Here is a 24,570-nt window from a genome sequence, read left to right on the forward strand (position 1 = left end):
ACAGAGAGACCCTGTCTCAAAAACCCAAAAGAAAAAAATTGTATCCATATATTCATGTATGTGAATGAGTATGTATACACCTGTGTGCACATGTATGTGGGGGCCAGTCCTTAGAAATACTATCCAAGTCGTTTGAGATGGGATCTCTCATTGGCCTGAAGCTCACTATTTAGGCTAGATTTAAGCTCCAGTGAGCCTCAGCAATCCTCCTGTCTCCACCTTCCAGCACTGGGATTACAAGTGTGTACTCATGCCGAGCATCTTTGAGTAGGTTCTGGGGGTTATAATCAGGTCCTCATGACTGTACTGTGCCAGCCAAACTGTCTCCCCAGCCTGTTAGTAGATTTCTGTGCTCTCAACTGCACACTTTTTTACAATGACATCTTTGATTGCTCCTTGATTGAGGTGGTTTGAATGAGAACGGCCCCCATAGGCTCATGTGTTTGAATGCTTGGCCCCCAGTCAGTGGAACTGTTGGAGAGGATTAGGAGATGGTCTTGTTGGAGGAGGTGTGTCACTGGGGCTGGGCTTTAAGGCTCCAAAAGTCCATGCCAAGCAGGCCCAGGCTCCCTCCCGCTGACTCTGCCTGCAACTAGTGGGTCAGATGTGAGTTCTCAGCTACTGCTCCCATGCCATGACTGCCTGCCCATCACCACGTTCCCTGGTCCCCTGCCAAGATGACCATGGACTCCCCCTCTTAAACTGTGACCAAGCTCCAATGACACGCTTCCTTCTACAAGCTGCCCTGATCATGTTGTTTCTTCACAGTGATGGAGCAGTATCTAAGACCGTCAGTTTCCTGGGAATAGAGTTTAAACATCACACTTCATTGTTATTGATTTACTTTGGTGTGTGTGTGTGTGTGTGTGTGTGTGTGTGTGTGTGTGTGTGTGTGTGTGTGTACGTGCATGCTAGAATCAATGTCATGTATATGAAAGTATCCACAGAGGCCAGAAGAGGGTTCGGCCCCCTAGAGACGGAGTTACAAACGGTTGTGAGCCACCCGATTTGGGTGCTGGGAACAGACCTCTGGCCCTCTGAAGAGCAACAAGTGCCCTTAACCACTGATCCATCCCTGTGGTGCACCCCACCCCACTTTTTTACTTTTATTTTTTTAAAAAGAAGAGACTAGAAATGTATTTCTTGACTGTGTAAACCTCCTAAGCAGGTGATCAGGTCAGCAAGGGGGCTTTCCTCCAAGCAGCCCCTTGGGAACCCGGATTCCTTCCATCACGTGGCTCCCAGGTCTTGTCATTATTCATGAAATCAAAACAAGAAGGAACATGGAGAAGTGGGCAAGATATCTTTTATAGGCCACGGATTGCAGGAGCACATGTCATTTCTGAACACGGTCCAGAGGAGAAGACATGGGACCAACCTTGGCTGGAAATACTCTCTAGCTCTTCGAAAGTACACACAGTGGGATGTGACCAGGGAAACTATCTCAGAGCTAGTGCTTGTGATGGACAGAACAAGATGTAACTCCCTTCTGTCCTCTCTACCAGCCACCACTGAAGACTCCAAGAGAAGTCCTACCCACAGCCCAGAGCTGCCTTGGCACAGTCTGTGTGGAGTGGCAGGCTGAAAAGCAGACTTCTTGGGTGCCCACCTTGTCATCAGAAGGTGGAGTTTTCTTTTTTTTGTTTTATTTTGTTTTTCAGACAGGGATTCACTATGAAGCTTGGCAGGCCTGGAACTCACTCTGTACCTGGTGTCTCTGCTGCCTGAATGCTGGGATTAAATGCGTGAACCATCACCCTGGCTGAGGTTTTAAAGGGGACTTCTGGAACAATTTAACAGCAAAATGTCTGGTTTTCTGTGAGCTGCCTTGTGGTGCAGGGATCTGTACCGCAGCCCTCAGGGTTGGGCAGAGACCACTGTTAACTGCTGAGCCTCTCTCCTGCTCCGCAAATGCCCAGTTTTCAACCATAGACATTGAGGTTTGCTTTCTCCAGTTTCCTGGGGGGACCCTTAAATTTTGATGGCCTCTCTGGACCCTCATATTGACGTTTCTCAGCTCTACGGTGTTTTGATTCTTGTGGGTTGTATAGATGGTGCTGCAATCACTGGAGACCTTAACCTTCCTTGCAAATCACACGGATGCTTGCCTAATCATCTCCTTGGAAAGTACCTTTTAAAGGTGTTCCTTGAAAACAAATCAACAGTTTGCACCTGTTTGTCTTGGCACCTGTTAAAGTGAATATATGGGTCATCACTGACTGACAGGTGTTACCTGCCAGCTGTCCACTTGCACGGAAAAGCTGAGTGTTCATGTAGTCATGGTAACATGCCTTTGCTAGTGAGCGAACAATGCAGAAATAGACTGTTCCTCCAGTCCTGCTACCGTGCCTGGGACACAGTCTGAGGCCATTCTGGGAGAGAGGAGCATGAGGTCAGGCCATCAGTACAGCAGCACTGTTATCTGACGCCCACACCCACACCCACTAGGAGGCAAAGGCCTCTGGCGATGTTTCTTAGAGCTCATTACTAGATTCCTCATTACAGTCTTGGCTGAACTGGCACATTCGGCAGCCCATGGTGCAAATGAGAAAGCTATGGTTGTGACTAGGGAACAGTTTTCCTTCCTGTCTTTCTCCTTGGGGGGCGGGGTACTTGCTGGGGAAGTTATTTCTGATATTAATAGACATGCTGGCTGGGCTCAAAGGCAGCCTGGGATAAGATGGCAAGATGCCATTTAAAACAAATAGCAGGATGTGCCATGGGGCTATTACATCACAAGTAGTCCACTTTTAACAGAAGGCTGTTTTCATGATCTTATCTGCTGCAAGAGACCTTAAACAAATGACTGATTAGCATTTCAGAAATTCGTATAGCGAGCACTGGCGATTATGAGCTGATTGAGTGAGGGTTTTCTGTACCCTTAGGGCTTGAAGGGACACCCAGAGGGAGCCTGGGCCTGAAGGAAGGAAGTGCTCCTCATGACCTGGGCTCACCGAGGAGGGGGTGGAAGGCGGCCAGAGGCCGGACACTGGCTGGCATGGAGGCTTGGCTTTGCTGTTTGTGGCTGTGAACTGACTGCAGGCTACTTTTTCTGGCTGTCTAGGTTTTTCTTTTGATTCTCTTGTTGGTCTGGGGTCAAGCCATTTATTATACGTAGCAAAATCCAACTCATGATTGTTGAGCTCCTCCAGGAAAAATTACCCAGTTTGTCTACAGCCTCAGCTGTCCTTTCCATGTTGAATAGATATTTTTAATGTTTCTTAATGTTGTGAGGTTCCTTAGGAACATAACCATGATTTTATAGCAGAGCTAATCATAATTTATTTGTCTGTTTGTTTTGAGAGAGAGGTTCATGCAGCCAAGGCTGGCTTTGAATCCTCTATGTAGCTGAGGATGACTTTGAACCCCCATCCTCCTATCTCCAGCAACTCACTTGGATGTGGTTATTAGTTGAGTATTGTACCCAGCTGCCCATGTACAGTTATTTCTTGTCTTGGAGGCAGAGTTTGTACAGGATAGCAAGATTTTCCCAGCTGTCTTCTGCACAGCTAGCAAGTAGCCGGACTGTTTGGGGGACCCTTGTGTCTCCTACAACTCTGAGGTCTGTGGGCGGCTGGCTCACTATATCATGACCTCTGCATCTTTTTCACCGTTCATGCCTGTTTCCTTTCCCAGAATTTCCTACCGTTTTAGTCTGGAAAAATAACCAGTCAGGAATAACAACCCAACTAGTCTCATTTCTGCAGACCCACCCTCCCACCCACCCCTACCGCCTCCGGTAAGGTGCCATGATAGCCAAATGACTATGTATGACCTCACTAGGTATACTTTATGTATTGACCTTGCTGGTCCCCCCGAGAACTCTACTCTATATTAGATCACCCTTTATGGTGCCCCAAAGTTGCCTGAATAAATGGGCAGGTGGTCTCCCCAAATTATAAAGAAGGTTAGAAGCGGATAACACTGGAGATAAATAGCAAGCTCGTTACCTAGCTAAGAATGGAACAGTGGAGTCCCCAGCATTTTTATTACTTACTAACTGTATTATATGTCCTGTGTAACCAGGTTATTCTTCATCCCCTCCCAAACATCCACATTTAATTTCTGCCATGTCCCCTTTAGATCTTTCCAGAGGGCATGGGGGCAGAAGCCATATTTGTGTTGCTTGTCATGGAGTCTCCAGGTCTTAGAACATCTATAGACCATAACAAGTCATTCATAAGTACTTTCATTTATATTTCCTATTTGTCTGTTTGAAAAATTATTTTCTTTGGTGTGTGTGTGTGTGTGTGTGTGTGTGTGTGTGTGTGTGTGTCCCCGTCCTATAACGCACACAGTGTCAGAAGACAACTTTTGGAACCCGTCCGATTCCCATTCCAGGGATTAAGTTAGGTCACCGGGCCTTCCCAATAAGCACCATTATCCATTGAGCCTCTCACTGGCCCTTGTTTGTCTATTGCAATTAGTTTCCTTTTTTACTTTGTTTTTTATCTGAGATAGAGCTTCTCTGTGTAGCCCTAGCTGTCCCGGAACTCGCTCTGTAGACCAGGCTGAGCTCTGCCTCCCAAGTGCTGGGATTAAAGGTGTGTGCCACCATGCCTGGTTTTAGCTGTAGTTTCTTAGTTTGTGGTGCTAAGTAAAATATATTCGGTTATAATTTGGACCACCTCAAGCCTATTTAGTAATTTTGAGTATATGTACATAGGCTTTAGGTCTATCATTGAACATTGACATCATTTTATATTATTCACTATTGTGACGGGTTTTATTATTAATGACCTAGGGCAATCCTTTTTAAAGGTCATAAATGATGTTTAATAACCTGAAAAAAGATTACTTTGGGAAACAGGAAGCAGCAACATAGGCTCGAATCCTTAATTTATTTAAGCCCTGCATGGCCTAGTAATCTCTTCATCTGCCATTTCCCCTAGGCCTAACACTCTGAAAAAAGCTTCTGGAAAGGAAATTGGACAGGCACTTTGAGATAGCAGAGCCCTGTGAAGCTCATAAACCGAGCATATTAGGAACAGATACTGATCAAATATAAAAGCAAAAGGCAATTAGCTTGAAGGGACTGGGAGGATTATATAAGGTGAAAATCTGGAAAAATAAAACGAGCAGATGGTCCTAATGAGCCCTGTTGCAGCGGCTTCCACTGATGCATCTGCCACAAACTAATTACCTCTTGACTGCCTGGTCACCTAAGCCGAGACGTGTGGCGTTTGTGGCAGACGCTATTAAAAGCTCAACCCTGTCTAACTGCTTTTCATTCGTTTACCAGTGAGTGGTTGGGTTTATGTGGATCATTTGATTTGAGTTCATTGCAATTATATATTGAGTTTTACTCAGCAGCTTGTCCTTTATAATTTGCTTTTAATTGCAGTATTATTTCTTCTGCCCTTCTTGGTCAATGGCCTCTTCTTTAGGGAAAAAAAAAGAAGCTTAAGGAATATCTGTGAAGGGAACTTCCGTTGTTTCCTTTGTGCTGGGCTTCTGTTTTGTGAGACAGTGTTCCTGCTCTAGCCAAGGTTGACCTGAAACTCACTAGTCCGAGGGGTCATGGACTCTTGGTGGTCCGTCTACTTCAGCTTCCGCGGTGTGCTGACATTACAGGCATGAGCCCCCATGCCTAGCTTGAGGATATTTATTTTATTTATTAATTTCTTACTCTGTGTGTGTGTGTGTGTGTATAAGTAGGGGATGGGGGGAGCACATGTGTGACCCATGGCATGCTTGTGGAGGTCAGAGGACAAGCGTGTGGAGTCCTGTCTCACCTTCTGCTCTCACACAGGCCCAGAGAACAAAGTCAGGCCATCTTGCTGGCCCTTCCAGGTAATACAATCCCGGATGATGAAAAGTCAGTTTTGTCCAAATCCTGGCCTAAGATAGCATTGTTAGGATGCAGGCAGAAGGAGCAGAGCCAGGCCTCAGTTCACAGAGAAGCTACCCTCCTTGTGTGCAGTATCTGTAAAAGCTGAGCGGGTGTGTACCCAGGAGCACAGCCCTTGTACTGCCAGGCACATCCCTAAAAGGAACACACCGTATGTCCATAGAAATACTCCACTGACGGTCAGCAGCACTAATGATGATGATAACTGGGAACCCCCAGGATCTCCCCCAGCTGAAATGGACCATCAGTGGTGATTCTTAAAATGTGTACATGTACAGTGGGTAACTGTTCTAGCTATGACCTTGAAGCACCGCCCCTAGTGAGGTAGCAGATAACTGTGACACCTGCCTATGACCTTGAAGTGCATGTCCCTGGGGCATGGCCACTCAGGACCCTTAAGACCTGGGTTGCAGTACATGGCCTCTCTCGTGGTTTTGGATGCTGGAGGCAGACCAGGCCAAAGAACAGTGTGAGACTGTGCCTCAGCCTTCCAGGACCCTGCAATAATTCCTCTGTTCTGTATCATGAGTTTCCCTTCTCTAATAAATTCCTTTGTCCATTTAGCAGACTCTGTGGATTGCTAGCAAGATCCTTACCCAATAATGTTGTCACAGTACACAACATGAACATGAATGACTGTCACAACCCAGTGATAGGTGAAAGAACCCAGACCCCAAAGAGCACATCCTGTGTGACTTCCTGTTTATAAGTCAAAAAGACAGTAGTGTAGTATGGAGTGATTGAGGGCTCCCGGTGAAGAGCACCTGCTACTCTTGCAGAAGACCCAGATTCCTTTCCAACCACCCACATCAAGACAGGAGGCTCACAGCCACCCTTAACTTCAGCTCCAGGGACTCTGGTGACTCCTTCTGGCCTCTGTGGGCACCCATACATGCATGTGGCATGCAGACACACACAAATAAATGAAAATAATAGTACTTTTTAAAAATACAAAGTGATGTTGGTAATGGAAGTCAGAGTTGTTGTAACCCCTAAAAAGATTATAAATAGAAGGGTGCACTGTGATGGTCTGGGGTTCTCAAGTCCTTGACCTCTGAGCTAATTATTCTAGATGTGTTCAGTTTGTGGAAACCAAAAGAGACTGTGATGATTCTGTATATATATTATAGTTTAATGGAAGTTTTAAAAAGTCAGTGTGACAGTGTGGTCACTTAAAGAAGGGTGTGCTGGACTCCAGGTACTCTGCTGCTTCATGAGGTAAAGCCAGTCTCCGCAGATCAGGGACCATTTAAAGCTTGCTTATGTAAAGTTAAGGGGCTTGCACTGTCTCCAGATACAACTTTATTCTCTGCCAAGAGTGGAGGAGGCCTTGCGACTCTTCCAGAATCCCGAGAATTTATCCAAGTCCTTATTTTATTTGACTGACTCCAGAGTCTTGGTGTAGTGTTTAAGCCAGGGTCTCATGTAGCCCAGGCTATCCTCAAACTTGCTCTATAGTCAGGGTCACCTTGAACTCCTGATCCTCCTGTCTGCCCTTTACCGAGTGCTGGGATTACAGGCCTGTGTCCACAGCCATCTTAGTTCTGTGAATTCTCCCTGGCACCTCTGTCTCCTGGGTTCTCCAGTCCGTGATTAGGCCACTATAAAAACGACAGGTTGAGCCGCCAGCAGTGTGCTAGCTTTTTCCATTTCTTTTTCTTATTTTGTGACTGAGAGTTTGTTGAAGCCAATTGTCTCACCTGTCGTTTCCCCGTCCACCTCAGGCACTGTGGGCATTGAACATCTGACAAGCGCTTGACTGCTGACTTTGAAGAGAAAGGCACCGCTCTTGCTACCCTTTCTGTCTCCATTGGATGAATCCCCGTGACACCTCTCTGCAAGTCAGTCAGTCAGTCTCTCTCTCCCGCAGGTTTCTGGTTTGCACATTCATTGTAAAAGACCAGGATATATGCTGAAGCCCAAAGAGAAAGATAAACACCCACAATCTTTCTACACAGTGGGGAATTCCTGTTCCTTTTTGTTCGTTTTTCTTTTTCTGCATTTCCTATTACACCATTGCTCTTGTGCCTCTGCCCTGTCCTATTCCTCACCTTCTATCTTTATGTCTTTCTCGTGTGTGTGTGTGTGTGTGTGTGTGTGTGTGTGTGTGTGTGTGTGTGTGTGTGTGTGTGTTTCCTAAGTAGCCCAGGCTAGCCTTAAACTCACAGTCTTCACCGTTGCCTCCCGAGTTCTGGAATTACAAGCCTGTGCCCATCATGCCCAACTCTACTTTCTTTTCTTCTTTTTTTATGGGGCTGTAGTTTGAGACAGGGTTTCTCTGTGTAGCCCTGGCTGTCCTGGAGCTCACTCTGTAGACCAGGCTGGACTCAAACTCAGAGATCAGCATGCCTCTCTCCCAAGTGCTGGGATTAAAGATGTGACCACTACCTCCTGGCCCCAACTCTCCTTTCTAAGGCTTCTTGAGGAGAGTGGACATTGAGTGTTGCCAACTCCGTTTTCCTTTCTCCATACACAGGATTCCCTGAGACTGTGACTCAAGCCTTTGGGCTCCTCAAAAGCCAATACAGTGTAACACAGAAAGAACTCTAGCTCCTAGACACTTCTTACATTCTTGAGATTACCCTGGCTAGTGTCCATCACATTCTCCAAATTAAAAAAAAAAAGAAAGAAAGAAAAGAAAAAGACAGAGAGCTGCCAAGATAGCTGAGTGGCCCTTACTGTCAATCCTGAGGACCCGGGTCCAACCTCTGGAACCCACATGGAAGGAGAGGACTCCCACAAGTTGTACTCTGCATACACATGCGGAACTTGATGTGTGTGCGCGCGCGCACACACATCTTCCTAAATAATAAATGTAAGAAACAAAAAGACTTACAATTCTTCAGAATAGAACTACACTGTTTGCTATTGTTTTTATTCTAAATCTCTTCTACCATCTTCTTGGACGCAGCCATGGAGCTGAGAGCTTTTTTCCAGTCAGTGCTAGAAATGAAACCTACACCTTGCCCGTGCTAGGCACACCACTGAGCACAGACATCCAGCACTGACCCCGCGCTGGTGTTTTGTTGTTGTTTTAATATGGTTAGTGTACAGAATGGAGTTTCTCTGTGGCGTTTTCATCGTTGTAACTTCCTTATATATGCCTATCCCTTCCCCGTCCCTCCTCCTCCTCCTCGTGGGACTGCTTCCTCCCCCAAAATATCATCCTTCTGCGATTACGTTATACAGATAAATATATATTCTAGTTCAATTGACTTCCATACATGAGAGAAAACACGCACTATTTTATGTTTTCAGCATTACCTTCTCTTTCTTTCCACCCTCATTAGAACCCTTTTACTTTACTTTAGTGGAAGCGTGTGTGTGTGTGTGTGTGTGTGTGTGTGTGTGTGTGTGTGTGTGTGTGTGTGTGTGTGTATGTATGCACTTTAAGAACTTCCAGCTTTCAAACTGTGCTTCCTGGGTACTTGAACTTGAATCTTAAGGTTTTCCTTTTTGGATTCTGCCTGGATTTCTAGGCAGTTGCAGTGACCTCCATGTTTCTGGAATCACAGTAGCTGCTGACATAGTATGACTAGTGTGGCCTCACTCTGTGGCCATGGAGTTCCCAGCCTGAATGCTTGTAGGCACACACAACCTACACTCTTTGAACTTGTTTTTGCCTCCTAAAATGGGCTCCTAAGACAGTTCTGATTCAGGCTCTTAGGTGTCTTTCCTTGACTTCTTCAGGTTTTTCCTACCAGACTCCTGTGAGCTTCCTCTTCCTCTTTAGGCTTCTGAAGTGTTCGGACAACCCTAGGAGCCCACAGCACTGATGGCTGTCCTCTTGAACCTTATGAGTGCATTGTTTCGTTTGTTCTGCTCTGGGTTAGGGCGGTGTGATAGTCTCATTGTCGCAGGGCCTCTGTTTAAATGTGTAGCTCTGAGTTACTGTCCATCCTGAACAGAGTCATCTAAATGAGTACCCTGCTGAGTGCTGTAATGGAACGTGTGCTGAGAGAGGGACAGCAAAGAGTTTCTTCCTTCCTTCCTTCCTTCCTTCCTTCCTCCCTCCCTCCCTCCCTCCCTCCCTCCCTCCCTCCCTCCCTCCCTCCCTCCCTTCCTTCCTTCCTTCCTTCCTTCCTTCCTTCCTTCCTTTTTTGTGTGTGAGGGAGAATGCAGGTGGAGAAGGCAGGTTCAGAAGCCAAAGAACTAGCTAGGGACTGAGCTGGGACCGGACATTTGCCTCCCACCCCACTACCAGCTCCCAGGTTCTCACTGCTGCTTGTGTGGATGGTTATTTGGGGTTTTCCTTTAACATTAAAAACCCGGGCAGTGCATTCATTCATTCTTCCTCACTCTCTAAAACCCTGTCGCTAGGACAGGGTCCCTGCTTCCAGGAAATGAAAGCCTGAGGAATGCAGACAAAATAACCTGCTGAGTGTACACTGAGTGAGTGGGACCTGGTGGGGACCAGCCAGCTCCCTTGGTGAGTTGAGGATGGCGATGCACAGGATGGGCACTGGCCATAGTGTTCTCCAGTAGCCCCAGAGGCCTCAGGTGGAGGAAACAAGGAACGTGAGACTCGGGAACATGTCCGGCAGTATACGATTCCTGGGGCTTTCAGCAGGGTGGCTGATGGAGGAAGGTCACAAACGGCTCTTAGAGCCAATTCTGAGTCACTCGAGGTTACAGACATTGAGGGCCGTGGCTCTGGAGCCCTCTGGTCTCTGTGACTGTTCAGTGTGGCGCTGACAAATGGAACTTCTCTGCAGTGTTGGGCAGGAAAAGCGGCAGAATCCCGTGTGAATGAAGTAGTTCTCATCCCTGAGCTTGTAAACCACAGGATTCACTTCCTTCTCCTCCATGGCTTCGTAGTAAGAGCATGCAGCCTGGCAATGGGATTCTGCATTTGTCCCATGTGCTGAAGTGGTGGTTAGGGTCAAACAAAACTTTGGTTCCGGACCTTACAGTGCCCGAGTTGAAAACTTGACTCATTCTCAAGCCCTAACCCTATTCCAACTACTAGCTGGTTTAGGAGGGTTTGTTTTTGTTTTTAAGACAGAGTCTCACTATATAGCCTTGGCTAGCCTGGAGCTTGCTGTGTACACTAGGCTAGCCTCAAGAAATCAGGCTGCCTCTGCCTCTGTTACTTTGGGTTTTTTTTTTTTTTTTCTCAGCAATATAAGCTTCTTCCTTGGTGTAGCTGATATATATGCCTGTGGAGACTTATTGAGGGAGTTTCTAGTGTGTTTATAAATTATCATTTTTTTCAGACTCTTCATTAGGTTGAATGAACACTGTAGAAAATTCCATGTAACTGTTACCCTGTCTGATTAACCAGGAGGAAATCAAAGGTGATTTTTCTTTTCTTTTTTGGGGGGAGGTTTTCAAGGCAGGGTTTCTCTGTGCAACTTTGCACCTTTCCTGGAACTCACTTTGTAGACCAGGCTGACCTCAAACTCACAGAGATCCGCCTGGCTCTGCCTCCCAAGTGCTGGGATTAAAGGCTTGTGCCACCACCGCCTGGCTCAGAGGTGATTTTTCTATGTCTGATGTAAAATATTGTAAAAATGATTTGGATTCCTTTGACAAAGTATTACAGAATATTTTAATTTGGACTTTGTAAATGTCCCTGCCCAGGCCTGTAAAAACTGCTTTCCATGATCTAGAACTGCCTTCACTCTGACCTGCTAGTCCTTGTTCCCACGGCTCCGGCTGCAGAGGCTGCCTTCCATCTTGGCTCCCCTCTTTCCGTTTCAGGACCGTTCCTTTACCTTCCCTCTGTTGGTAGCCTGCCTGACCTCTTCTTTGCACTGCTCCCTCTCATTTTATTTTGGTTTCTGGTTAAGTGCTCTCTCCAGAAAGAGGACCCGAACCTTCCTATCTGGCTGGTCAGATGGTGGGAGGATCTATCTAGAGTTCTATCCCTGTGAGAGCTTCCAATTAGCATTTTAATGCCCCCCCACACACACACACAGACTCAGCCATTCCAGGAAGTTCCCTTTTAGAAAATTTAGAGCTGTGGTGACCAAAGTACAGTAAGAAACGAGGAATGTGAAGAAGCAGAGACCACTAAGGAGACGGAGAAATCTGCAAAAACAAAACACCAAAAAACAGAATGGGGCAGAGAATCCAGCAGGTTGGAGTAAGGGGGTAGAAGGTTCTAGGGTGGGGGCAGGGGCTGAGAAGTGAGGGTTTCTCCCAGTCGCTTGACAGGAAAATCGTACTGAGAGGTCAGTGCAGGACTGGGTAGTTTAGTGTAAGCTATAAGCATAGCGGATAAATCGGACACACACACCTTTAATCCCAGCACTCAGGAGGCAGAGGCAAGGCAGGTGGATCATGTGGGTTCCAGGCCAGCCTGGTCTACACAGTGAGTTCCAGGTTAGCTGGGGCTACATAGTGAGACCCTGTCTAAAATCAGAGCAGACACATACAGAAGAGAAACAAGAATGTACAAGATCAATTTTTGTATAGACAATATAAACACTGAATACTGCCTTAATGAAACCGATGTGACCGTACTTAGAGAATTCGGAAGGGAAGCCGTTCCCTCTGCCCGAGGCTCAAGTTCTTCCCCACCCGAGTAGGGGATGGACAGGTGATGTCCACAACTGTTGTGTTGCCTTGAGAGCATTGATTAGACACAAAGATCTGAAAAACTAAAGCAGGAAGTTGAAGTGGTGACTGTGGGGGACGCAGAAGGGATGGGGAGCCATTGCTCTTCAGCACAGGACTCTTAGTCTCTTCTTTCAAAATTTACAAGCAATCACTCTGTCAACAAAACTAAAAATTAGTCATTAATTAAAATTTGCCTTTTGATGGCCCTTCTTCTGGACACGTCCCGGTAAGAGTCTGATGCATGTTTGGTTACTAGGAAGTTTCTCCAGCATGTGGAAATGAGCTGGTAGGCCAGGCTCATTTTCTGAACCCGGTCCGTGTCCACTTACGTTGGGAGTAATTAACTCAGGTTTGCCTCACTGGAAGCCATGCTAAAGATGGTTGTTATTTCTCTCTGTGCCATGGAGACAGATTGGACTGTGGCTCATGGTTGTTGAGGCTGTAGCTTTATTAAAATTGAGTAAAGCTGTCATATTAAATTGGGTTTTTTTAATTACTTTAGACTTGATGACGTATCTTTCCCATGTGTATAATCTTCAGCAAACATTTACCTTCCCCAACTGGCAGACTTATAATCTATGACTTCTCATTTCTAATCAAACATTTTCTCTTTCCTGTGCCTCCATAAGGATCTCTGTTCACAAACTGTCTTTTAAAATAGTTGACGTGTTTCCTTGTGTGCAGAGCATTTGACGTTTCCATTCTCTGTATGCAGACTCACCCCATCATTCCTCACCGCTTGTATTAGTTACTTTTCTGTTGCTATGACAAAACACCATGACCAAGCAACATATAGCAGGGTTTATTTGGTTTATGCTTCCCGAGGGACACCATGTCTGTCATGGCAGGGAAGTGTGGCTGGCATGCAGTGGGGGTAAGAAGCTGAGAGCTCACCTCTTTAGTGGCACGCAGGAAGCAGAGAGAGACCAAGGCTTTTCATCTCAAAGCCAGTGACACACTTCCTCTAGCAAGGCTGCGCCACTTAAACCTCCCAAAGAGTGCCACCAGCTGGGGGCCAAGTGTTCAGATGTCTGAGACTGTGGGAGGTATTTCCATTCAACCCAGCAGATAACCTCAGTCTCTAGTCAGTGGTGTTTATGTAAACACAGTTTAATGTTTTAGTCCGATAGTTTTGTCACAGAGACATGGATGGGATGGACAGATGGATGCAGGTAGGCAGACGGATGGGTAGAGACAGAGAGATGGAGAGAGCAGACAGAACATTCAAGAGCAAACAGCAGGAGGGTTGTGTGAAAAACCGTTCTCGGGAACAGAGCTGCACAGCAGGCCTTGCTCTCTCAAGGTTCCCCTGTCTGTGAGCTCTATATTTTTGTTATCTTTGCAAGCAGAACCTAAATAATGGTCTTTCTTTTAGATTCAGCGTGGTTTATGAAACTAATTGGCAAGTGTAGAATCAGTAAGGTGCTCATTAGAAAGACCTGAAATAAGAGGTAAAATATGCACCTAACATTTTGAAGGCCTGGAGTTCAATCATTAGCACGACTTTCCTGCCCTGCACATCCCCCACCCCCAACCCCCAAAAGAAGAGAAAAACCTGCGGTGATTTTAATTTGTACTGAGCATAGCGGGTGTGATATTAATCCTAGTGTTTCAGCACTTCCACCCACTCCTCTATCTGCTTTCTCCAAGACATTTGAGAACACTTCTAGATCAAAACCAGAAATGGTCAAGGAAATTAATATTTTAAGTTTGAAGGTGAGAAACTGCAAGACTGAATTCCTAGAGGTAATATCAGTATTGCGCACAGCGAATAGTGATCTAAGCAGAAGTCTGTGTGTCATGCTGGAAAGTGACTTTAACCATAAATACAGTCCACGGAGAGACTGGGAACCTCATTTTTATGATCCTTTTATAGTATACATTGACAAAATGTCTGTTTTTATATGACTCAGTTTTTGTAAATAGCTAAAGCTTAACAAAGATGGCAAAGACATAGTGGTTAGACATACATCTACAGGTCAGTCATGAACCTGAGTAGACCTTAGCTAAGGAGAGACAATCTGGAACAGTGGTTCTCAATCTGTGTGTCCCATATCAGATATTTACATCACAGTTCATAATAGTAGCAGAGTTAGAGTTATGTAGTAACAAACAAAGATAATTTTATGGTTGGGGTCACCACAATGTGAGGGCTGTATTAAAGGGTCTCAGCATTAGGTAGGTGAGAACCACTGATCTTCAGGCTCTTTGCCAGACTGCTTGGGCCACTGTCTTGCTGTACCACAAGATAGGAATATTGTATTTCCTATTGCATTCCCCCCTCAATTAAAACAATTAGTACCTCAGTTTCTGATGCTCACAGCTGTAGCCCTTACCCACTCACCCCCACCCCACCCCCCGCCACCCCATACTCCTAACTCCTCTTTTATCCCTTCTCATCCTTGATCATTCATCTGCTCCTTGAGTCTCTGCTATCCTTCACCTAGAATAATACTGATGTCTGCCATCTCAGTCTGTCCAAAACCCTGGCCAGATCCGTCTCATAAAATTAAACCTCTGCTGGTCTTCCCTAAGTCATATCTTTAATCAGAAGACCCCACTAGGGATGACAGCCCTGCTGGTAACTGTCAGGTTGGCATCAAAACCTGGCCAGAGGCAAGCAGCCCTAACCCGGGAGGTGGAATTGGCTCCTCTGAGTCCTGTCCTGTTCCTACCGGAAAGGCCTTCTTGTCTGATTCACAAAAGAAGGAGAAGGGAAAGGGGTGGGGAGAAGGAAGGAGGAGCAGTTGTTGTTGTTCTTCTCCTCCTCCTCTTCTTCTTCTTCCTCTTCCACATCTTCTCCATCTTCTTTTCTTTCTTTTTTTTTTTTTAAGCAAAGCTGTTACACTTAAGAGTCTCCATTTCCTGCTCTTCTGTGTTCTCCTAATGGACACAGAGACACCTGCGAATGGCCAGGAATCCAGGCTAAAAGAGTTTCTGTTTCTGTTTTAAACACAGTATGGAGTTGGATGCCTCCAACACAGGGACCCTGAAGATTCAACTCCAAGACATCAGATCCTGGCTCTCTGTGGGTTCAAAGTCGGATACTTCAAGCATATTTTGTGCCCCCAGGAAATACAGAGGAGCCAAGCCTGAGCCCTCTGACTTTCTAGTCATGAGATGAGCCTGTCCCTGCTCTCCTGGAGGTGACCTGAGCTGAGGCAGCTCTTTCGGCTCCTCTTCTTCCTGCCTTGACCTTTCTTCAATGGGTCTCTCAGGCCTAGTCCTCTGGGTCCTGTGTTGGTGCATCTTGTTAGCTCAGAGATATATCTGGCCACAACTCTCTACTTATAGTGAAAACCAGAATTGGCAAAATTACTAGAATTGCTGTATATATCAACCAGTGACATTTGCAGACTCTGCAGTCTGAGGACATTCAAGGACAAACATTCTGACACTATTCTGAGAGAAAGCTGACATCCAGAAGATCTGTTTTTCACACTGGCATTTCCAAGGACAATAATCGGTTTTTCCTGCTGGGAAACCATTCATTGACCTAGATAGATTTACTAAATATTTTCGTAATTATATAACTATTTACATAAATATTTCCTTGGCTTTCTTAAAAGACTTTTTAAAAATTATTTTTGTGCTTCCCTCAGTAACTCAGCCTTTTTCAAAAGAGCAAACAATTACTGAACACAGTAAACAAAACTTCATTTCTGTTGCCTGGGTTGAAGAATAAAAATCACTAAAAGCCTTTTATTCCCATGTCTCATTACCACAGCCTCTTCAGCGCTGACCCCAGATTTTTCTGGTTGCTCAGGTATTCTCTCAAAGAACATCACAAAGGTAAAAGAGTTGCCTGCATTCTACCTCCTGCAAAGCTCTCTATTTTCATTTTTAATCCTTGCATATAAATGCATGTGGGTGCAGCTTTAATATCTTATTCATCAAACATATGTTGTTTTTAAGTCCTGTTTTTCATAAGCCTTGTTCATGGTTTTATCCTCAGCTATTATTTTTAGTCTCAGGACAAAAATTATCATACAAAAATCCATCCTAATCCAAAATATTGTGGAGACCGCTGTTGCCTCCTTAGTCTAAAGAGGAGATATAAGCAGAGTGCTCAGTAGGACTAAGAAGGTTTATGGATGTTGCTTTCATTGGTTTATACCACGTGGTCATCTTAAGATGGCGGTAAAATCACATAGCATGTTCTCTCTTGAACCTTAGTAAAGATGGCCGCCAGCCACATGGTTGCTTCCATCCTGATGAGGTCATCAGCAAAGATGGTGACAAGCCACATGATTGCTGTTTACTCCAAGGTGAGCCCATACCCCCTTTAACAAAAAAATTTGAATCCAAGTTACCTATTAGCATGCTGTAGACTTTAAACTGTCAACCCCTTGTTACAAGTTTTAAGCTAGCTTTTTGTTACAGCTCTTATAAAAATTGTAACCATACCCAGTGAACTTACAAATCCTGAGGTACAGAAAGTTTACACTGTATCTTACAGACCTTGAGACAAAGTTCATACCCTAGCAAAAGTCCTAGAGATGTAAGAGAGGGGTATATTTACAGAGTTGAATAAAACCAAGACAAGGCCGAGGGAAGCAGCAGCAATCCCCACAGGGCATAGTTTACTCCTTAGCTGTTTAAAGCTAAGATCTGCCAGCCGGACATAGTCCCATAGACCTCTGAATTCAAACCTAGAATACACGGGAAGAGAAATGGTGTACGAGACTTTGGTTTGGAATGGGTGTGGATAAGAGCAGAGGTTGCATGGTTCTGGAGTTAGTTCTGTAATTGAGCACTTCCTGAGTCAGCAGACAGCTTCCCCACTGGGAGGCTTTCCGGTTGTTGTAGCAACTGTGATGGTTTGGCGCCAACATCTGTAACAGCAGCTTCTGAATTCTTTAGGTTCCTAGCAGTGAAGCAGCAGCCCCATTGACTGTCCAGTTCTGCTGAATGGTCGAGGAGCCATTCCTAGGAGGAGTCATTCCTAGGAGGAGCCATTCCTAGGGGGAGCCATTCCTAGGAGGAGCCATTCCTAGGGGGAGTCATTCCTAGGAGGAGCCATTCCTAGGAGGAGCCATTCCTAGGAGGAGCCATTCCTAGGAGGAGCCATTCCTAGGGGGAGTCATTCCTAGGGGGAGTCATTCCTAGGGGGAGTCATTCCTAGGGGGAGTCATTCCTAGGAGGAGCCATTCCTAGGGGGAGCCATTCCTAGGGGGAGTCATTCCTAGGGGGAGTCATTCCTAGGAGGAGCCATTCCTAGGGGGAGTCATTCCTAGGAGGAGCCATTCCTAGGGGGAGTCATTCCTAGGAGGAGCCATTCCTAGGGGGAGTCATTCCTAGGGGGAGTCATTCCTAGGAGGAGCCATTCCTAGGAGGAGCCATTCCTAGGGGGAGTCATTCCTAGGGGGAGTCATTCCTAGGAGGAGCCATTCCTAGGGGGAGTCATTCCTAGGGGGAGCCATTCCTAGGGGGAGTCATTCCCAGGGGTCAGCCTATGGCCTTCTGCTGCTCGCCCCACAATGGCGTCAGCCAGCTGTCTCAACCATCTTATGTCTTTATTCTTAAAGCAGCTACAGTGATACGTGTTGTTTACAAACAAACACTCAGAAAACAGTCAACTTCCCTCGTAGGGTTTTTGTGAGATTTCTGTTAGTCGGCTTTGCATCCTTATAACAAATACCTGAAGCACCTAAGTTAAAAAGAGAAAAGGCCTGTTTGGGTCATGCTTCTGGAGGTTCCAGTGCAAGATGAGGTGGCCCTGTTGCTTTGGGACTCTGGCAGGGCTGGTGTTCCACGGTGAAAATACATAGCGAGACAAATAGTTTACAGCTTGAGCCAGGAAGCCGAGAAGCAGTGAGAGGCTGGCCGGGTTCTAAAATATCCCTCAAGGATATGTCCACAGTGATTGAGGACTCCCCAAATGCCCAGTCACCCGCTCTGGAGGACCAAGGCTGTAAAGCACAGGCAAGACTTTATAAGGTGAGGCAAGTAAACACTTAGATCATCTGGCACGAGTTCTCACTGGCTTAGTTCCTGGGGCTTTTTCTGAAGCCTCAGTCCATGGTATTCCTGCGGCACAGGCACTCATGTTGGTTCATCCACTCACCTGCTCACTTAGCCCTTATGGAAATAAACATTTCCCAGTGTGTGTTTTAGTTAAGATGTGCTCTGGTAACCGTAGGTTAGTGGTTACCAACTTAGCTGAACATAAGCACAATTTGTGACTCTTGAATGAGCTCACTTTCTGTAGTGTGCCCGAGACGTCTCTTTCTCTGTTTCTCTGTCTGTCTCCCCAGCTCCTCTAAATGTGCTCAACATTCATTCTGAGGAAAGGTTGCTGTGTGGTGTGTGTGTGTGTGTGTGTGTGTGTGTGTGTGTGTGTGTGTGTGTGTGCAGGTATATTTCAAGTTGAGACACAGTTTACCTAACAGTAAAGTACACAAATGTTAAGCATTACAGTTTAGTATTTGTATAGTCCCATGTAACTATGACCCAGAGCAAGATACAGAAAAATGAAACTATTAATAAAAAATGGATTGTGTGACTAGGTTTGGGGACCCTTTTAGGAGCTAATTTTTACCTTTAGAGTTTTTGTTATTGCTGTGATCCAGAATGACCAGTATAATTAAACCATTTTTTTTCTATTTTTCTTTATTGCCCTCTTTAAGTTTTGTTTTATTTATTTATTTTTTAAACGTCAGTAAGCCAGTGAATGGTAGCAGTTGTGACTTCATGATACATGGCCTCTGTTTCTTTATATATTCCTATGATTAACATAGTTAATTTTTTTGTTTTTTGTTTTTGTTTGTTTTTTGAGGCAGGGTTTCTTTGTGTAGCTTTGGAGCCTTTCCTGGAACTCACTCTGTAGCCCAGGCTGGCCTTGAATTCACAGAGATCTGCCTGGCTCTGCCTCCGGAGTACTGGGATTAAAGGCGTGAGCCACTACCGCCCAGCTAACATAGTTCATTGTTAAAGAAAGTTTACTTTCTGCAAACTGAGTTATAGGCCTTCTTTGCATGATCTTTTCAAAGAGAATGCCACGAGAAAGAACAATGAATTATCCCCGCCACCACCGTAGTGCTTTGATTAGATAGTGTGGTTTGTGGGCCCTGCAGTGCAGAGGCCACCAGAGTAGAGGCCTCAGCTGAGGGAGGGAGATAATGTTAGTAACTGTTTATAAAGCGAATGAATTACACAGAGGAAAAGAGCATTCGCAAACCAACAAGAGTGTGTACATTTTCATGTGAAAATGAACCTGGACCAACTTTGAAGTTGAATAATATTCTATTACCTGTTTATTGTAGAACAACACTTTCAGAAACAGTTAGAATGGAAGAGAATGGTGCTTTGAAGGTGATCACATCTGGGATGAAATTCTAGGGCTGGAGGCTTGGACCACTGTGTTGAATTAAACAGACTCATGCCACCAAAGAAAGAGAATTCCATGTAGCCCTCTCTTCTCCCTCCAGGGAAAGTATCTCTATAAACTGACTGATACGAACATTGTCCTTTTGGTTCTTAAATGTTTCTTAGCATGTATTAATTATATATAATAATGGGTTTTATTATGACATTTTTATACCCATAGGTAGTGTATTTTGAGCATATCCAACCTGCTACTCTCTTATCTCCCTCCACTCATCTCTTCTCTCCTCCCAGCTTGCCCCCTTCTTGTCTGTTTTTGCTTGTCCACTTGTCTGTTTGGGTGAGTGTCATTAGGGTCGCTTACTGGAGCATGGGTGAGAAGTCATCTACAGGCATACAGGCACCTTACCAGTGGCCACACCTCCCTCCCTCCCTCCCTCTCTCCCTCCCCTCTCTCTCCCTCCCACCATCCCTCCCTTCCCCAGCAGTCATTAGCTGCTTATAGATCCCCAGGGAGTAGTAGTGGGTTCTCATACATCCCTCCCTAGCAACCATTAACTGTCTGTAAATGCTCAGGGAGGGAGAAGGAATGCTGTCTCTCTTTAAACTCTCAGAGACTGAGCTCCAGAAATTTAAGAAAAGTAAGGCAGAGAAGCTGACAGATTCCATCTCAACAGGCTGAGACTGCGTTATTGTAGCAGTGAGGGGCCCCAACTTTTCTGCAGGATGAAAGCTGAGTGCATTTAGAGGGGCTGAGGATATATAGGTAAATATAGATATTGATGATATAGATAGATAGATAGATAGATAGATAGATAGATAGATAGATAGAGATAGAGATAGAGATAGAGAAATGGAGAGAGAGATCTAACAGGAAATCACAGCTATTTTTGTGCTTTGACTGGGAGCATGGTGAGTTGCTTTTGTCTCCCAGACATATTGTTTCTGCAGGTGAACTGGAACAGTCAGGCCTGTGCTAAGCAATTCTTTATGGCTTGAGACTATTGCCCAGTACAGCCTGACTTAATTCCTCATCACCTGAGGCCATTACCCAACAGCATATAAATGCAATCTGACTTTGACCAGAAATCATTTTATTGATGGTCAGTTAAGAAACTGATATGTCAACTTTCTTAATTCTGAGGCACTTTAGGTTGGGTGGTGGTGGTGGTAGTTGTTCCTATTATTATTCATTTGAAACTGGGTCTCGTGTAGCCCAGTCTGGCCTCAGACTCATTATGTAGCTGAATTCTCCTGCCTCCACCTCCCAGGAGCTGTGATTACAGGCATGGGCCACCATGTCTGGTTTTATGTGGTTCTAAGGATTGAACTCAGGGCTTTGTGGGGTCTAGGCAAGCACTCTACCAACTGAGCTACATCCCCAGCCCCTGGTAGCTATTCTGGTAGAATCTTGAAGGTGTTATCCCCATGCCTTCTTGCTTGCATTGATGCTGTGTGTACATCTCATCCAGCTAAAGTATTGTCATTTATGGGTCATTATGGGTCATATATGTCATTATGGGTACGTCTTTTCTTTTGGTTGCTTCAGGGTTTTTATCTTTACCTTCAATAACCTACAGTTTTACCTCATGCCTGCCAATAGATTTCCTTTTACTTATCCTGCTTGTAAACCATGTGATGGTTAAACTTACGGACTTGTACTTTTGGTCAGTTCTGAAATCCCCCGTCTTTAACCCTGCGTTGCCTTTCTCCAATCTCGCCGTCCCTTTCAGGAATTCCGTTAGATGCATGCTGGACCCTCACCTTCGCTTACCTAGCATCCAGCTTTGTCTCCCTTGCTTCTCTCTACCGAATTCTAAGTGATGCCTTCAACTATGATGTCTGTTTTTAAATTCTTCTTCCAATTGTGTCCAGTCTTAGCCATTTGCTGAGATATATGTTGTATTTTTCTACAGTTGGACATGTTCTTTTTCTTGTTTACCTATTCATTCTTAGCATTGTTTATTTTGTGTGTGCAAGTACACACACACACACACACACACACACACACACACACATCGCAATGCACATGTGGGGTCAGAGGACAGCTTTCAGAAGGAATTGATTCTCTCCTTCCAGGCAAGCATGAGGACCTGAGTTCAGAGTCACAGCATCCACGTCTAGGTACAGTGGCGCCTGTCACCCCTGCCCAGTGTGCAGAGGAGAATAGAGACAGGCAGATCCCTCCAGATCACTGTCCCGCAAGCCTGGCAAATTCAGAGTTCCGTATTCAGTGAGTGACGCTGCCTCAAATAATGTGTAGAGTGATCAAGTAAGACACCTGACATCAACCTACACACACACACACACACACACACACACACACACACACACACACCACACCACACACACACACACAGTAAAAGTGGCTCTCGCCTGTTGTCTTAGGCTGAAGCAGGACAATAACTCCAGCCAGTGAGTTTGAGACCAGCTTTGGCAATATAGAAAGACCTCATTAAAACACACAACATAAAAAGCCATGGCAGAAACAGTCTTGGCTTCTACTTACTTCTCTGCTGACTACAATGCTTTCTTCCTAGGTTGAATTATGTAAGTTTTAATTCTGCCTGGGGCTTTTCCACAGCTTCTGTGGTGCAGAAGGGAGGGCTAGAAGCTTCCTCAGATTTGCAGGTGAGTGGAGGGAGGAGGGGCTGAGGAGTCTGTATTGCCCACTCTGATTGAGCTTGTTTAAATTTAACTCTCCACACAGTTCTGAATCATCAGCAGGCCTGTGAACGCTAGAGTTTTTTTGCCTGGGGGGGGGGGAGGCAGAGGGGCCCTGGAGCCGCAGTGAGAACAGAGCGTGCCCCGCGTGCTGCCACCGGGTCCTTTCCTGTTGCTGCGGTAATCTACCGATAAAAGCGCCTTAGAGAAGGAAGGCGTCTGGGATACAAACCATCACGACAGGGCAGTCCTGGCAGCGGGACTTAAAGCAGCTGCTCCCAGTGTGCCGTGGTCAGGAAGAGCCAGCGATGCCAACGTTCAGACTGCGCCCTCCTGCTTATGCGGCCCAGGGCCCAGCCCAGGAAATGCTGCCACCTAACCCACATAATCCCTCCCAGTTCGGGAGACATGACTCCTTACTGCTCTCGGAGAGGACTCAGGTTCAGTTCCCAGCACCCACACACGGTTCACAACCGTCTCTAACACCCATGTCAGGGACTCTGGTGCCCTCTTCTTACTTCCATAGGCACCAGACACACCTGTAGTGCATATATATACATGCAGGGAAACTCTCATGCACATGAAAATTAATCTTTAATTTTTTTAAAAGATAACCTCTGACAGTGTGTCCAGAGGCTTACCTCCTTGGCCCTGGCAAGATGGCATCATACCTGCCAAGATGGAGTCCGTTGCCTCTCTCCTCAACCCACTTTTTCCTGTTCATTCATTCATTCATTCATTTTATGTGTGCCTGTCCATCTGTCCGTCTGCTCTCTGAGGCTGGAAGAAGGCATCAGACCCTCTGCAGCTGGAGCACAAGCTGTTGTGATCTGTTCAGCATGAGTACAAGAACCTGAACTCAGCTGCACTGCAAAAGCTGCAAGCACTTTTCTCCGCCGAGCCTCGCTGCAGGCCTCTCTCTCTCTCTCTAACGAGTGTGTCTTGCTTCCTGGCTGGCTCTAATTAAACTCCTAAGTGCCTGGACTATTACTGTACCCCATATGAACTCCTGGGAGCACAAAAGCAGAGATTGCTGCTGGGCTTGAAACAGGAAACCTCCTCACAACCATCTTGGTCTCACCCACTCTGGTGTCGGTCCTCCCGGGGTCTCGTGGGGGACGTGTCTTGGGGACAGCTGGAGGGCTCCACCAGCCTGGGCTTCTGTGTGTGACTCTCCCACACACCAAGGCACCTGCTGTTTCCACCCACACTGGGATCACGATTGCTTTGCAGTGGGTGCTCTTGAGACCGGTCAGTAGCCACAGTCCTCCCGCGGAGAGCTGGGTAATGTTCCTGTGACTCATCCCTTCATAGCATGGGCCAGTGTCTACAAGGACACCTTTCCTTACCATAGCATCTATCTGCCTAGGAAATGGACATGGCATGTGCAATTTACCTTTTAAAATCCCAGATGTTAAATAACAAACTCGCTGATTTTCAGTTGTAACAACTGCTGTGTGTGGGTTCTGCTCTTGTTACTATGGCAATAGTCACAAAGTATCTTTTAGTTCTGGAGCACTTGATATGTTCTAGGCTTTATGTTAATAGCTCACTGTTGTCTAGGTTATAGGATGTTACTGTATAGGTGGAAACATGAGATTCAAAGATGCTGGGTAACTTGCTAAAGGTCACATGCCTCCTAAATTTACAAGCATCTCTTCTGTCAGGACAGAGGCATTCTGGTTCCAGATCTTTGACCATGAACAAGACCAGAACAGAAATCCACCTTGCAAGGCAACCATTTAGAAATCTGTGCATGTTGTCGCCCGGTGCTGAGCAGAACTGATTTTGGGATTCTTTTCTAAGGATTCTTTTTCAATTAGCTTATGAAACATAAAGGAACCATTTCTTTTGTGGCTAAAGCTTGCTTTTGCCTTAGGCCATGTTGCCTTCCTGATCACCTACAGCATTTACCAGATTTCAGCACTGATGCCTCACGACAGTTTCTGAAAGGGTGATACCACCCTCTGGGGTTGAGATTTGTGACTAGTGGGGATACTCAGAAGATTCTAGGACTGAAGACAATTTCTGGTCTTTCTGAGCAGGGTCAGAATTTTACAGAAAAGAGCATTAGTCCCTGGTTGCTGACTTTGAGGGGACACTGTAAATGCATTGTAGAGTATTTGTTTACAGTTCAATTTATACCTGTAGGTTTGAAGCAAGAT

General features: G+C 45.6%; 1 protein-coding gene across 8 annotated transcripts in view; it reads left to right on the forward strand.

The window, feature by feature from the left end:
• The window catches only part of Shld1 (shieldin complex subunit 1), a 73,442-nt gene that overhangs the window by 35,539 nt on the left and 13,333 nt on the right, over nt 1-24,570 (forward strand). The window contains exon 2 of one of the 8 annotated variants that reach the window (XM_076570701.1): nt 15,374-16,207. The exons of the other annotated variants lie outside the window; for them this stretch is intronic. Coding sequence (XP_076426816.1) covers nt 16,126-16,207 — 82 coding nt within the window. The 5' untranslated portion in view covers nt 15,374-16,125. The remainder of the gene's footprint in view (nt 1-15,373; nt 16,208-24,570) is intronic. 8 annotated transcript variants of the gene reach the window in all.

This window comes from Peromyscus maniculatus, chromosome 4, assembly GCF_049852395.1.
Source record: "Peromyscus maniculatus bairdii isolate BWxNUB_F1_BW_parent chromosome 4, HU_Pman_BW_mat_3.1, whole genome shotgun sequence".
Taxonomy (NCBI): Eukaryota; Metazoa; Chordata; class Mammalia; order Rodentia; family Cricetidae; genus Peromyscus; species Peromyscus maniculatus.